We start from the raw sequence: 15,227 nt of genomic DNA on the forward strand, positions 1-15,227 counted from the left end.
TTTTATACATTATGGAGATTAGCCCTTTGCCTTAGTATCGATAGCAATGTTTCCCCTAGCTTGTCATTTTCTTTGGCTTTGCCTATGGGGTGTTTTTTGGCCATGCAGGCTTTCATTATTATTTTTAATACAGTTGAATTTATCAATCTTTTCTTTTATGATGTAGAGTCATTTTTAAGTCCAATTTACCAGAAAGTGATGATTTCAGACAAGGTCTAGCCATGTTGGACTGAGTGTGGGAAGGGCCTGAGCTGGTGGGGAGGAGAGAGGGTTCAAGTCCTTTTTCTGCTGCTGATTAGCTGTGGATCCTGGGGCAAGTTTTGGATCCTCGCCTGTGGATCCAAGCTGTGGATCCTCGCCTTGGCTCAGTCAGTTTCCTCAGCTGCAAACTGGGGATAATGAGGCCCAGCTTAAAGAGTTGTTGCCAGAATTTCGTGAGATGGTATATGAAAAATCCCTGGCACATGCCTAGCACAAGCCTTCCATACAAGGTACTTCTGTCTCTCCAAATGATGTGTGTACGTGTGTGTGTGTGTGTGTGTGTGTGTGTGTGTGTGTGGCAGGTGTAAATATATGTGCGTTTGTGAGTGGGAAGAGGCAGGGCCGGCTGTGGGATACCACACAGTTGGCTCATTTACTCATGACCTCAAAATAAAAAAGCTGCTCCAAGGCCCCAGGATGATGGTAAATCCCACAGCCCTGGCCCTGGGCCAGGACGCTCCTTGCCCATCCTCCCTAACTGCCTCCACTGATGGCCAGAGCCCTGCTGCCTGATTCTTTCCCAAGGATGGCCAAGCCCATGGATGCCTAGGCCCTGGGTAGCATCAAGGGCTCCAGGATGGTCCTGAAGGGTCCAGGGCAGAGGCTGGGCCCCTGGTTTCTGCTGGCCTTTTGGAGACCACCTCCAAGAAACCCTCTGGGTTGCTTGCCCACTCTGGGGACCTTTCTAGGTAAGGAGATTGATCTAGAATCAGTGAGTAGAAGGATGCACAGCCTGACTCAGCCCAGGGTGCAAATCTCAAGTCCTTCCCACACTGGAGCTCACAGAGCAGGTGGGTACATGTCAGGCCTCAGCTTTTCTGAGAAGCATCCAGTAATCCCCGTTTTTTTATACCCATTACTGTTCTTATGATTTGGGAATCCATTTTTATGAATCCATTTCTAAACAGACCAGCCACCTCCTCCCTGTTGAGCTCTGAAAGCTGTTTTCTGTGACTTTGCTAAAGGTGAGAGGCACAGAGACACCTCTGGAAGTTGGCATGAAGCCAGGCAGGTCTCAGTTTCCCCAGCAGTGCCAGTTAGCCTCTCAGGGGGTTAACCCTTGGGAAAGATTCTGTGGCACCCAATGCAACCTCCTTCTCACTCCACTGACCAGCAAAGTGGGATTCTTGGAAGGGAGAGGACTAGCCTGATGTCACCTGCATGAGCAGGTCAGACTGAAGTCTAAAACCTAGGAATACTCTCTTCCTGTCTCTGGGTTTCTGACATCAGATCTAAGGCCTTGAGAGTAACAGGGGCTCAAAGGATGGTGGGTGAGACTCAAACCCAGGTTTCCTGGTGGTCAGCCCTGGACCATTTCCACTCCCCAACGATGACACTAGAAAAGTTCTAAACAAAGAAATACTTCGTAATGTCCTATTTGAGGGCGTCTGTGTTAGATTAAAGGCAAAATCGTGGCCATTCCTCCCTCGCCTTAGAACTGGGCCAGGCTTCTGACTTGCTTGACAAATTGAATAATGTGGAAACTCATGGCCAGTTTCCCTCAACATCGCACCAGACACAGGAGTGAAGCCACCTTGTACCCTCCAGGTCAGCCCAACTCATCTCACTTAGGTGGCTGCCATTGCTATCCTGTGGAGCAAAGAGTCACCTAGCTGAGTCCTGCCTGAATTCCTGACCCAGCGAATTGTGAGACAGAATAAAATGGTGGTGGTTTCAGTCTACTGAGTTGGGGTGTCATTTGTTACATGGCAATATCTGCCTGTACAATGACTTTCCATTTCGAACATACCAGACAACAGTGCAGCTGGCTACTGAGTCCTTTCTAAAGCGAGTACACACTCCCCTTGTTAAGAGTGTCATGCGGTTTCCATTCTACCAGAGAGGAAGTAGAGACAGAAGTTACCAAACTTGCCCATGACCACACAACTAGCGAATGGGGGGGGGGGGGCTAGGATTCACAATCTCTCCTTTTTTCCAGAGTCTACCAGTACGGTGGATGGAGCTCCCCTGCGACCCTCCCCACATATGAGACAACATGCGTGGACAGGCGGTGTTGGTGGCACTAGGGGCTGGAGACTCGATGCTGGAGTGAGGGTCCCAGTGCCCCAGGAGAGCTGCCTCTAGGATGATGAATGAGCACAAACCCCGGGCCCAGCTTTTCTCCATCTGCCCAAGCCCCCTCCTCAGGCCTCTGCCGCCGCAGCTGTCACCATCACAGCCTCCGATCCGATTACAGACCCCAGAGCCCCCGGCTGCCTCCTCCTCCTCCTCCTGCCACGGCGTGCACACGATGGCAGAGACCCATCCTGCCTGGGAACAATGCTGAAGTCGGAGGACGAATCTGTCAAAGGCAGTGCCAGCTGCAGTCATCCCTGTGGCCCCCGCCCTCTGAGCTCATTCCCAGAGGTCTTAGGCGGCTGGTGCTGAAGAGGGACAGGAATGAGGGCCCTGCAGCGGGGCCGTGTGGAATCCTGCAGTTGGCTTTGTTTAGACGTGTAAGGCCGCACCAGGCCTGGCCCTGCACCTGCTGCTAGAGGAAGTCACCCCCTACCTCCCACCCAGTACGCATACATGCGCACACGCACACGCACAGAGGAAGTCACCACTACCGCCCACACGCTTATGGCTCAGGAGACCCGGGAATGGATTAGCTCTGAGCTTCACCAGCTACTAACCTGGTGACTTGGGGCTTATTTCTAACCTAAGCTTCAGTTTCCTCATCTGTAAAACATTTCTTCATAGCACCTAGCTTATAGGTTTCTATATGCCAGGTCCTTATCAAATGCTTGTTGAGTAAATCCTGTCGTCCCCCAAATCTATCCATTCGTTCTCTCTGGTGCAAGTCCTGACTCCCACTCTCCTCTACCCCCCCCTTCCCACCTCCCCAAAACGGACGCAACTGGGCTTGACCACGGTGACTTTTTGTTATTCCTCTCTGGTAACCCTGAGAGTCCAGGAGCTACGTTCCTCAAGGTCACGCTTCTGAGGATGGGAGTAGGTATTCAGAGAAGCTTCACATTTAGAAAATGCATCTGCTACTTAGAAATAAGGCAACAAACCACAGGCTGCTGTGCCACACTAGAGCGCTGTCCCACGAGCCCTCAGGGTCATCGGACTCTCTAAGGGACGGTCACCCACTATTTTCTACTGATTAGGGCCCAGACTTTGTAAAATTGGATGTTAGCTTACAAAGAAATCGATTGGGAAGTTGGAAATGACTCCGCGGGCTAGAAAGATACCCCAAATGTTACCGTTTGATTGACCTATAGAAGACTGGTTCCCTCAGCAATGAGACAAATAAATTTCTCATACATGTTTCTATACTGTGTATGAGAATCTTGCTTCCAGCTTTTCAACACAGATCTCATGTGTTGGGACAAGGCCAGAGTTGGGGTGGGAGGACTCCTGAGGGTGGACGCTGGGAAGAGGTCAAAGCCCCCGTGGATGACAACAGGGGCAGGATGGAGAGGAAGGCTGAGCTGAAGGCAGAGGGCACATGCGTCCTGAGTACGAGGAGTGATTGCTGAGTGACAGGGTTGAGGCCAGGGGTTCAGTGGCCCCTCCTCCTCCACCTGGGAGAAGAGGTAGGGGAGAAGATGTGGTCTCCATCAAAAGGGTTTCAAGGATGAGAGATCTCAGAGGAAATTGTCAGTAGGTAACAGGAATTTCAGGTGTTGCGATCGAGGCTGAAGTTTCTGGAAGGTTTAGTGATAAAAGAGGGTTTTGGAGGAGGTGGAACAAGTATGGATGATGGGTCCAGGAATGAGGGCAGCAGGAGATGGGCAGCCCTCTGGACAGGAAGCTGAGTCAGAATGAGGTCCTGGTGTGGATTCAGAGGTCAGGCAGTTTCAGGGCTGGATTCTGGCTCCCGGACACGAGCCATGGGGGGGGTTTCTTGGTGGCCAGACTCACACTGGCTGAGCAAGAGACGACCACTGAGCTGGTCCCACTCCTCCTGGGTCCTGGCTCTCAGCTTCCAACAGAGTTCCCTCAGAACCTCTGGTGTACACGGGAGGTATCGGGATGGCGGGGAACTGCGAGGTCCTCTGGCTCATGCACTGTAACACCAGGCCTGCGATCATCCCCCAAATCCCACCCTCAACTGCCAGCAGACACGGGCCCTCAGCTGAAACTTCCAGGTCCCTTCTGTTAAGGAGGCTTATGAGTCAAGCTGGTGAGCTTAAACTGACTCTCCCCTCAAGACAGGAATTCACTTAAGGCCCCCAACTAAAACGGGGGAGGTGGCATACACCATGGAGGGTCAGGGTGGAGACGACTCTGGTTTATTGGCTCTGCTGTCCCAGCCCTCTAGCTTGGAGGCCTTTCTGTCTAAAGTTCTGCCAGTTTCAGGGACCCCCAGCTCCCACAACCAGAGGGCTGCACAGGGTTTACCTTAGTACAGATGTAAGTTTCATTTCCTGTTTTGGATAAAAATAAAACAAACAAACAAAAAAATGTGGCGCTTTCCTTTGCATAGATGCCTCAGGAAGGACATCTCCCAGATTCAGACCTCAGGTTCAGGTCAAAGGTTTCAACAGGCCTGACCTTTGAGGCCAGTTGAGCTCCCTGCTGCAGACCTGCTGATTCAGGATCTCTGAGGGCAAAGGCTGGAGAAACTGCATCTTCAACAACCATCACAAGTGCAGCTGACGATGAGCTAACAGTTCAGACCAGAACCGCTCCAGTATGCTAATAAGCTGGTATATGGGGTCCTGCAAACCTGTCTAGACGAAGTTCCAGCGAAATTATTCTAGATTCTCCCCTACCCACCAGGTTTACCCCTAGGGTGGGGCAAAGTAGACCCCACAGGGCACAACTTCTCTCAAACACCCACTCCTTCTCTATGGGGAGAACCTCATCAGAGAGAACGATGAAGATAGAAATAGAGGCTGTGGGAGAAGTCACTGAGGGGCAGTGTGGGGTGTGACAGGAAACGGCCCACTGGCAGGTGGAAGGCTTACTGACAGGGAGGTACCGTGACGCTGTGGACCTGAGAGGAGGACATGCCTGCTGGGGCCCGGCTGCCACCACTGAGAGCTGCATGGCCGTGGGTGGGCAAATGGCCTCTCTGAGGTTCAGTCACTTTCTTTGGAAAACAGGGACAGCAGTTTCCCAAGGTTATAATGCTCATCTGCCATAATGAATATAAATCACTCGGCACAGAGCCCGGCATATAGTAAGCGCTCAGTAAGTGCCAGCTACGTTATCAGTCATTCATTCAACAAACACTGGATAAGAATGACAAAAACAACAAAACAAAAAACAGACAGACACAGTCTGAGGCCTCATGGTGCTTACAGGGTGAAGAGTCTTAAAGAGATTTCACTTAAACAAAGGTAAATAAAAGAAGACGAAGGTTTTTGTTTTTTAAGTCACAGTGGGGAGAAAAAAAGTATGGGGCTAGAGGACTGGTTTGATTCAGGTGATGAGAGCTGTCCTTGCCCCTGCTTTAGATTCAGTCTGTTGGAGCAAGAATAGACTGTAGAGGTCCCCAAAAGGGGATGTGATCTCCAAAGACCCCAGAGCCTTCGGCCTCATGGAATAAAGTTGTCACCCACTCCACCTCCTCTGTACTACTGTGTTTGACAGCTTGGTGACCTGGAACTATTCTTAGTTCTATCAACTTCCATACCCTTCTCTACCTCAAATGTCTCAAGTTTCTGCTTAAAAACCTTCCTACATCTATAAACTACAAAGTGAGGAATAGTTTTTCTTAAAGATTTTTCTTTAAGATTTTTTCTTAAAGATTTTTCTCTCAAGATGTTCATTTGAGAGAAAGAGAGAGACAGGGAGAACACAAGCAGGGGGAGGAGCAGAGGGAGAGGGAGAAGCGACTCCCCACTGAGCAGGAAGCCCAATGGGGGGCTCGATCCCAGGACCCAGAGATCATGACCTGAGCCAGAGACAGATGCTTAACCAAATGAGCCACCCAGGCACCCCAGTGGGGAATAATTAAATGGATTTGAGGACCAAAAGAGAATAGGGACTGTGCGGCACTGGGTGGGGTGGGGGGGGGGGGTCAGTAACACAGGCTTGCTCTTCTGAATTGGAAGATGAATGAGAACTTAACTGAACCCAGGCTCCCTTCCAGGAAGGCTGAGCTCTAAGCAGCATAGTCAGGGAAGGGGTGTGGGGTAGTGGCAGGTGCTCAGCCTTTTTTAAAACTGGGAGCAGAGGATAGGGTTGGGGGAGGTGAGAGGAGCTGAAGATTAATGTTAGAGAATTCCAGAATCAAAAGCCCTCAACCAGCACTCCACTCTGCAAAGGTGCATGTGAGTCACGCAGAGTGACAGGAAGAAGGGGGCTCCTGGTTTTGGATTTGCAACTCCTTCTTGGGTACCATCTGAAAGAGCCTGCATAGCCCAGGATCTTGTTAGAACAAAGCCTTCTGCTTTTGCAGCCTGGCATCTGGGGGGGGGGGGTGCAGAGTGGGATGGAAGGGGGGAAGCTGCAGGAAAGAACAAAGCTCCACAAATACTCCTCGGGTTTGTAGACAGCTCTGAAGCCGACTGGTTCTGTAGACAGCTCTGAAGCCAGCTGTCTGTAGACAGCTCTGGAGTATGGCTGGTGGAGCCACCAGTATGGACACCACCTTCGTTCTGAGTTGTTTTGAAGTAGGCTCCACGCCCAACATGGGGGCGGGGTTTGAACTCACGACCCTGAGATCAAGAGTCACATGCTCTACTGACTGAGCCAGTCAGACATTCTGAGTTTTAAAAAGGAAGCCCAGGAGGTCTGGTGGACCCGGAGAGACCAAGATTCTATTTTCAGCTCCACCCTTTCTAACTGTAATTTTTAAGCAAGTTACTTCATCCTCATGGAAGCTCAATTTCCTCTTCTGGAGGTTGGGGTTATCACCGCCCACCTCCGTCCTTAAGTGAGATGATCAAAGGGCCGGTCTGGTACTTAGTAGGTAATTAATAACTATTAGGTCACATACACGAGGTTAGCCTGTATAAATCAATACACAGCAAAGGCACAGTCTCTGAAAGGCTAATCCTCATGCCTCTGCCCCAAGGGATCAAGGTAACTACCTGAAATCAAACGTCCCTTTCTTGTAGTCAGCTAAAGGTAGAGGTTAGACACCCCAGGAGCATGTCCACAGGAAAAAGAAAACAAAGGGTCACGGGAGAGATCCCTCTGGCAACCACTTCAGTAGTTTCACTTTCTAGGAGGTTCCTCCAAGCTTTAATTGTACACGTGAGATGAAAGACAGACACTCTCTTTCTCAGAACTGAAACACCGTGTTGCGTATTTAACTACTTGTACCTCAAACTCCTGTCCATCCTGAGGCCATCTGTGCTCAGTGCCAGCCTTCACAGCGGTGTCATAGTTAGCATCACGCAGAACAAGACTCAGGCCAACGTGCAGCCCCAGCTGAGGAACAGAAGGCAGGGCTGTATGCACACATGCTCCTACACACCTGCTCAACAAGGGGATGAACACGGTTCGTTAAGTAGTATAGAAACTGGACTTCTGGAACAATCCTAAAGATAGATTTTCTCCAAAGCTACGGGGGTTCTAATGTTTCTAATAAGAAAACAAATCAGCAAGTATTCCTGTCATTCTGCAAGCAAATTAACAGACCTTAATTAGGACTCGGTTTTGCTGGGGAGATGACTTTGAAATGGTCAAATGAAAAGCAACATAATAGGTGAAGATGTTTCGATTAAGGAATGCCAGGTTAGAGTCAGAAATAGTATATAAGGAATACTAAGGCAATCCCTTTGGGCGTATATGAGATGCAGAAGGCACAGGCAGAAAACAGTACTGCTCTGAGAAACAAGTAGGACAACTGAAAAGCGGGTTGCCGTTTTGTTAACAAGGTCCCGTTAACGGGCTGCGGCACAGCTTTCTAAATAGCAACGCACCTGTTGCAAGCACTAGGTAACTTGGCTAAAACGTCCAATTTATGACCGAGCTGCAAGCAGTTATCACTTAGCTCATAAACTCCTGTAACAGAGAAATCTCAAGAATATCACACCTCGACCTTCTCATCGCTCCTGGAACTCGACTAATGAGGAATCAGAGAGGAAATGTGTTTGAAAACTGGACTGAGAAAAGCCAAAGAGGGGTTGGCATGTGTCAAGGGCCCCCTCTAGCGGTCCTAGAAATAAATGCAGAAACTTGGGATTTAGGATATTGGGGGGGGGGGGGGATTGCAGCATATACAAGGTTGACCAAAGCCTCAACCTTACCAACCTTTGAGTCATCATTCGAATTCTGAGATGGTAGTATAGATTCCTGTTGGGAAAACCTCTCCTAGCAAAGCCTTCTGCCTTAGACATGGCCTGGTCCTTTACAGACAGTCCCTGCGAACTTAGTCCCAAATGATTTGGCCTTCAACCCATGTCCTTCAAGTTCAATTTTCCTTCTTTTCTTCTTTCACCTGTACGTACACTTCTGTTACCAGTTCTTAAAACCAGCATTTTTAATGGCTAAATAATTTCAGACTTAAATTATGAGGCTAACGCTGGACACGGTGTCACTGCGCACTTGAACATTTGTGTATTATATAATCAGCACACCAGGCGCTGATCGGACACCACACGGAATCCATAAAAGAGAACACTCAGACACTAGTGTTCCCTTTGCAATAGACTTCAACCGACCAATGCGATGACTTGAGAGAGTAAATATATCCGTGTTCTCTTCGCAAACTTAATCTCTGTGCTGCCTCGTATCCCTGTGCAGCTACTGGCTGCCACAAGGGCTCTTACACCCAGGAGACTCTCCGTCTCTAGGAAGGGGAGACGGGAGTGCCACGCGGTGGCAGATTTATGGAGCAACACTGGCATCTTCCATGCAGAAGACTGGCAGCCAGGAGTAATCCAGTCCCCCTAGGACATGGAGACAAATGATCAGACTCCACCAAAATAGGTGACGTCTAAAGAAAAAGGGAGGAGGGCGTGGAGGGAAAGGGTGAAGAAAACAAAAGGTGGTGACTCACCCTTAAAATCTGCCACTTTGTATAACACAGAGGATCAATCAGCACTGTACAAATATGACACGTCTTCATTTTCATAGTTAAGCAGGGGGAACAAAGTACTCAGGAATTGGAAAGTTGGCTCTAGTTAGGAAAGTTAGCTGTGGGTGCTCACTAAGTCATTTGGGTCCCAGTTACCTGGGTGTTAACCTGGGCTTCAAATTTCCTCATCTATAAAAGTATTAGAATAAAAATAAAAAATCTTATATCTTTAGATCTAAATATATCCTATGTGCAAGGTCCTGATATTTTTAGCTTAGAGAAAGTGTTGACCAAAAAAGCTATATTTAAGAGCAAATGCTTTACAAAATCTTGAGCTCCTGCCATACTTAATATTCCTCCTAGAAATGTAACTGAATTTGTTGAAAATTACTTACTGTGACTCAAAGGCCATAACGTATTTCTAGAAATTTCTGGAAATAGATTCCATCATTTATCTCAGAGGAAAAGGAAGAGCTACCTGTTTCTTCCAAAAGAAGTATGAAACCTAGGGAACAAGGCTTTCATTATTGCTTAATCTTCACACAGAAGTAGAAGATAATTTCTACCTCATTACATAGAATTAAAAATAAAGGAAAAATCCTCAAGTAGGGAGGGAAAAACCTCCTTATTTTCTAGGTATTGGGTTAACACTGTGCTGTCACCAATTTTAACTGCATTAATATGCATGTTTTCTATTTACTCTTCCCCTGCTTAACATAGCAGACACAACACAAATATGCAAACTTGGGTTAGTGTTTCGGGATAAGGACTTATGCCTGAGTAAAAGGTAAAGAGAAAGAATGAATACTATTTCTAAAATTGTACGAATCCTTAAGACAGAACATACTTTCTGCACCTCTGTGGCAAGCATCCCAGCAATGCAATGCTGCTCCTTATTTAAGGGGACCATCTGCTGAGTGACAGCAGAATCCTAATAACCATTCTCTTCTCCTCAACACGGGTATTCTCCGTTTGTGGGAAGCTAAATGAAAGTGCCAGTCCTCTATCCGGAGTTAGGAGGGAAACTCCTTTAAGAATTAACCAAATGTTTTGTTACTGTTTTTTCTTTCGAGTTTTTACTTAAATTTCAGTTAGTTCACATATAGTGTAATACTAGAAGAATCAACCAAATGTTTTTAAAAAGTTGCTATTGCCTCGTTTAAAAAACAAATAAGAAATCCTCCAAAACCCACCTTTCACCTTTTCCATACTTCTATTTTAAGACACTATTCAGAGTAAACCGTTTCTATAAATTGCATCATTTTCTTCAAAAGTTACTTTTCCACATTTTTCTATTCATTAGAATTAATTTCTATTCATAAGAATAATCTTACGTCATCACTATGATATAGCAAAGAATATGGAATTTTTTGTTTTTTAAGTAGGCTCCACACCCAGCATGGAGCTCAATGTGGGGCTTGAACTAACAACCCTGAGATCAAGACCTGAGCTGAGATCACGAATCAGATGCTTAACTGACTGAGCCACCCAGGCACCCCAAGAATACGGGTTTTAAAAGCATTTACATTCTATGTTTCATTATTTAGGTGCTTATTGTTACGAACTCACTGGTTTCATTATATGGATATCCACAAGGAGATGCTTAAGAACATTATTACGTTCTAGAATGATGCTATGGATGTAACATCCCTTCCCAAAATCCATATTATGGAGGCTGGTTGTACCAGAGCAAAGCTATATATCATAAACTATACACCAGCCATTTCAACCTCTATACATAGTGACTCATAATGAATATCTTCGGGCAGACGCCTAAGAAACATCTTAGGAACATCAGAAAGATACCATGCTTATATAACCTTTTGAATGGGGACTGACATAGAATATTCCTTACACCAAATTCAGTCAGGGAAGATCAATTATATATTTTTTTAAAGATTTATTTGAGAGAAAGCGTGCACATGTGTGGGGAGGGGAGGGGCTGAGAGAGCGAGCACCTCAAGTGGACTCTCTGCTAAGCGTGGAGCATGAGGCAGGGCTCCACCTCACAGCCCTGAGTTCATGACCTGAGCCAAAATCAAGAGTCAGACGCTTAACTGATTTAAGCCACCCAGGAGGCCCTGAGAAGATCAATTACATTATAGAAAACTAGAGTATAAACAATGTATTGAACACTTAAGCTCTACAGAGATCCAACTAGTCAAATGAAAGCGAATGTACATTTTTAATATAAATTCACAAAACAATTTCCTCATTTTAAAAATGCCTCTTTAGGGATTTTTGGCTTCCACTAATGGAGTAGCTCCTAACAAACCAACACTCCTGTTATCTAAACAACTATAAACTCTAGGGAGAGAAATCAGCAAAAAAAAAAAAAAAAAAAAAAAAAAAAAAAAGGCATATGTATTTTGAAAAGGAAGAAATAAAATGGTCTCTACAGGGGCACCTGGGTGGCTCGGTTAAGCATCTGCCTTCAGCTCAGGTCATGATCTCAGGGTTCTGGGATCAAGCCCCATGTTAGACTCCCTACTTAGCTCCTCCCCCTCCCCCACTTGTGCACATGCTAAGTAATAATTAACCTTTTAAAAAAATAAAAATAAATACAAGTATTTATGGAGAACATGATTTGTTCATTTAGAAAGCCCCAAAGAATCTCCAAAAAGCCCTACTAGAATAAAGGTGATTTCCAAGGTCATAGGAGTATCCCAATGTGAACTGTACTTAGTGACTTGCTTCCAAAGAATAGAGTAGAAGAAAAAAAAATGTAAATTTACAGGGAAGAAACTGGCAAATGATCTTGAGCAGGTGATTAAGGTAAACATCAAAATAAGAGATGTTAGTAACAGGTGCCACTGATATGATGTGATGGGAACACTTTACTCCCGTGGTATTATTTAATGCCAGTCTATGAGAAAAATAATTAGGGAAACCCAAAATGAGAGAGAATCTACAAAACACTTGAAAAGTACTCCTCAAAACTGTCAAGATAGGAAAAACACACCGAGAAACTATCACAGACCAGAGGAGCTATGATAACTAAATGTAATGTACTAGAAATCCCCTTGGGATTTGAGGAAAAAAGGGCATTAGTGGAAAAACTATGCAATCTGAATACAGTCTGGAGCTTAGTTGATAATCAAACTAAATGTACCCATGTTGAGTGACAAATGTACCATGGTAATTGTTTTGGGCTGAACTTTCTCCCCCCATACTCCCCAGAATGTGTGTCCAAGTCCCAATTCCCAGTACTGCTGTATGTGACAGTATTTGGAGAAAAGGCCTTTAAAGAGGTGATTAAGTTAAAATGAGGCCTTAGAGTTGGCCTTAATCCAATCTGACTGGTGTTCTTATTTGAGGAAGAAATCTGAACCTATACATTTATTTTTTTTTAAATGTTACCTTTCAAAAGGTAACATGAAAAGCAAATGAAAAGTAAATGAAAAGCAAAAAGACAATTCACAGGCTGGGAGAAAGTATTTGCAAGTTATACCTGATAAGGGACTCGTATCCAGAATATTCAAGAACTCTTACAAATTCTGTTATTTATATATATATATTTTAAGATTTTATTTATTTGACAGAGAGAGTGCACAAGCAGGCAGAGCAGCAGGCAGAGGGAGAGGGAGAAGCAGGCTCCCCGCTGAGCGGAGAGCCCAACATGGGGCTCAATCCCAAGATCCTGGGATCATGACCTGAGTCGGAGGCAGATGCTTAAATGACTGAGCCACCCAGGTGCCCCTCTTATTTATATTTTATAATAAGTAACAGAATTTTAAAATGTGCAAAAAATATGAATAAGCATCTCACCAAAGAAGATAAACAACCAATAAGTTCATGAAAAGATGCTTAACATCATTAGCTAACAGGAAAATGCAAACTAAGATCAAGAGATACCAATCCACATTCAGAAGAATGGCTGGTTATAATAATAAAAAAAATAACAAGTGTTGGTGAGGATGTGGAAAAACCATAACCCTCATATATTACTGGCGGAGATGTAAAACGGCGCAACTCCTTTGGGAAAGTTTGGCAGTTCCTGGGGTGCCTGGCTGGCTCAGTCTCAAGAGCATGAGACACTCTTGATCTTGTGGTCATGAGTTTGAGCCCTATGTTGGGTGTAGAGATTACTTAAATAAACTTTAAAAGAAAATTTTTTTTAAAAAGAAAGAAAAGTTTGGCAGTCCTGAAAATGTGAAAAAAGTTACCATATATGACCAACAATTCCAATCCAAGAAAAATAACAACACATATCCACACAAAAATTGTTCATGAATATTCATAGCAGTGTTATTTATAATAGGCAAAAATGAGAACAAGCCAAGTGTCCAACTAATGGTTGGATAAACAAACCATAGTATATATTCCTACAATGGGATATCACCCAGCAATAAAAAAGAATGAATTATGGATATGTGCTACAACATGGATGAACCTTAAAAACATGCTCAGACAAGTCAGTCACAAAAGGCCCCACACTGTAGGAGTCTTATTGATATGAAATGTCCAGAACAGGCAAATCCATAGTATGAGACAAAAACTCGATTTATGGTTGCCAAAGGATGAAGGTGGTGGGAGATACAGAGTGAGTGCTAATAGGTACAGGGTTTCTTTGTGGGGTAATGAAAATGTTCTAAAATTAGACTGTAGAGATGGGTTCACAATTCTGTGAATATACTAAAAAAGTACTGAAGTGCATAATTTTAATAGCTGGAGTTTATGGTCAATGAATTAAATCTTAATAAAGCAATAAATAAACAAAAAACGAAGACCTCATCTGAAGGGGAAAAATTTTTAAAAGAGTTTCAACAATAAAGTTTTCCAAACTTTTACTTAATCAGGAAAACAAGGAAACTTTATGACTCAAATTTTTGGCTTACAGTTCTTAGCTACTCTTAAAACTACCTTCCCAAATTCTAGCAAATACACTGCCCTCTTAAATTAAAAATTATTCTTAAAGAACTGTTACAATGAGTTAAAGCAAGGGTTCTAATCCTCACCAAGGGTCATAATCACTGGGGGAACTTTAGAACTAGCAACCACCAGAATCCCGCTCCATAAAGATTTTGATACCACTGGTCTAGGGAAATGCGCCAGCGGTTTAAAGCTCCCCTGTGGATTTAAGCATGCAGCCAGGACTGGGAATTGCTGATGTATTTCAAAAGAATATGAAGCCACGTTTAAAAAATCTTCTTTTAGGTGAAGGCAGACCTTTTCTTAGGCAAAACAAAAAGCAGATATTTAAGAAAAATGTGTTTCTAATCATACAACTATAAATAAAAAGCCACATAAAATACTAAATTAGTCATAAACCAATTATTTAATTGCAGCTATAAAAAAAGAGGCAATTGATAAAATAATTAGGAAAGAATATTTAGCATGTTTCAAAAGATTTAAAACAGGAGCAGGACACTTTACAAAAAGTTGTATGGGAAATAAAATTCTTAAACTATAAGTAGAAATGTTTAACATTACATAGTATCTTATAAAATACAATGACAGAAATATAAAAGGACTGTATGTATGCTCTAAATCTGAAAACTATTAGTAGTGACTACATATTTAGATTTAAATGTACAGTTCCTGGGTATGAGAATCATATTACTATACACAACTTCCAAACCAGTGGACAATATTTTCCATTTAACCATGAGTAGTATCATCTTCTACAAAGTCTTTGGCCATCTCTGCTGTGATCACGTCAATATGACTAACCTGAAGAATAAATGTTAAAAACAGTGTTAAATCTTAAAAAAAAAAATCAGTGTTCTCACTGTACAGAGTAATATTTAAAACACATGGCTTATCACTTAAAAATTTTACAATCAAGTCAAATGAGCCTAAAACACTGATGGATAAGACCTTTATAATGGTGTTTGTTGAAAGCATGAGTTTAAAAAATATTCTACATTTTAGAACTCTGAAGATGCGGGTAAGTACTCATGTCTGAATATCAAACGTGTTTTTTTCAGTTTTTATTTATTTTATTTTATATTATATTTTGCTATTTCAAAGAATCTTAAGGCTGAAGACATCAGGAAGAGCTGTGTGGCTCACCAAAGAGAAATGACTGTATGTA

General features: G+C 44.0%; 1 protein-coding gene across 1 annotated transcript in view; it reads right to left on the bottom strand.

Moving 5' to 3' along the window:
- Window positions 1–12,715: 12,715 nt before the first annotated feature.
- Window positions 12,716–15,227, bottom strand: part of SMC3 (structural maintenance of chromosomes 3) — a 38,871-nt gene continuing 36,359 nt past the window's right edge. The window contains exon 29 of the mRNA XM_045803083.2: window positions 12,716–14,863. Coding sequence (XP_045659039.1) covers window positions 14,792–14,863 — 72 coding nt within the window. The 3' untranslated portion in view covers window positions 12,716–14,791. The remainder of the gene's footprint in view (window positions 14,864–15,227) is intronic.

Source organism: Ursus americanus, chromosome 6 (assembly GCF_024610735.1).
Source record: "Ursus americanus isolate L20-20 chromosome 6, mUrsAme1.1.p, whole genome shotgun sequence".
Classification (NCBI taxonomy): domain Eukaryota; kingdom Metazoa; phylum Chordata; class Mammalia; order Carnivora; family Ursidae; genus Ursus; species Ursus americanus.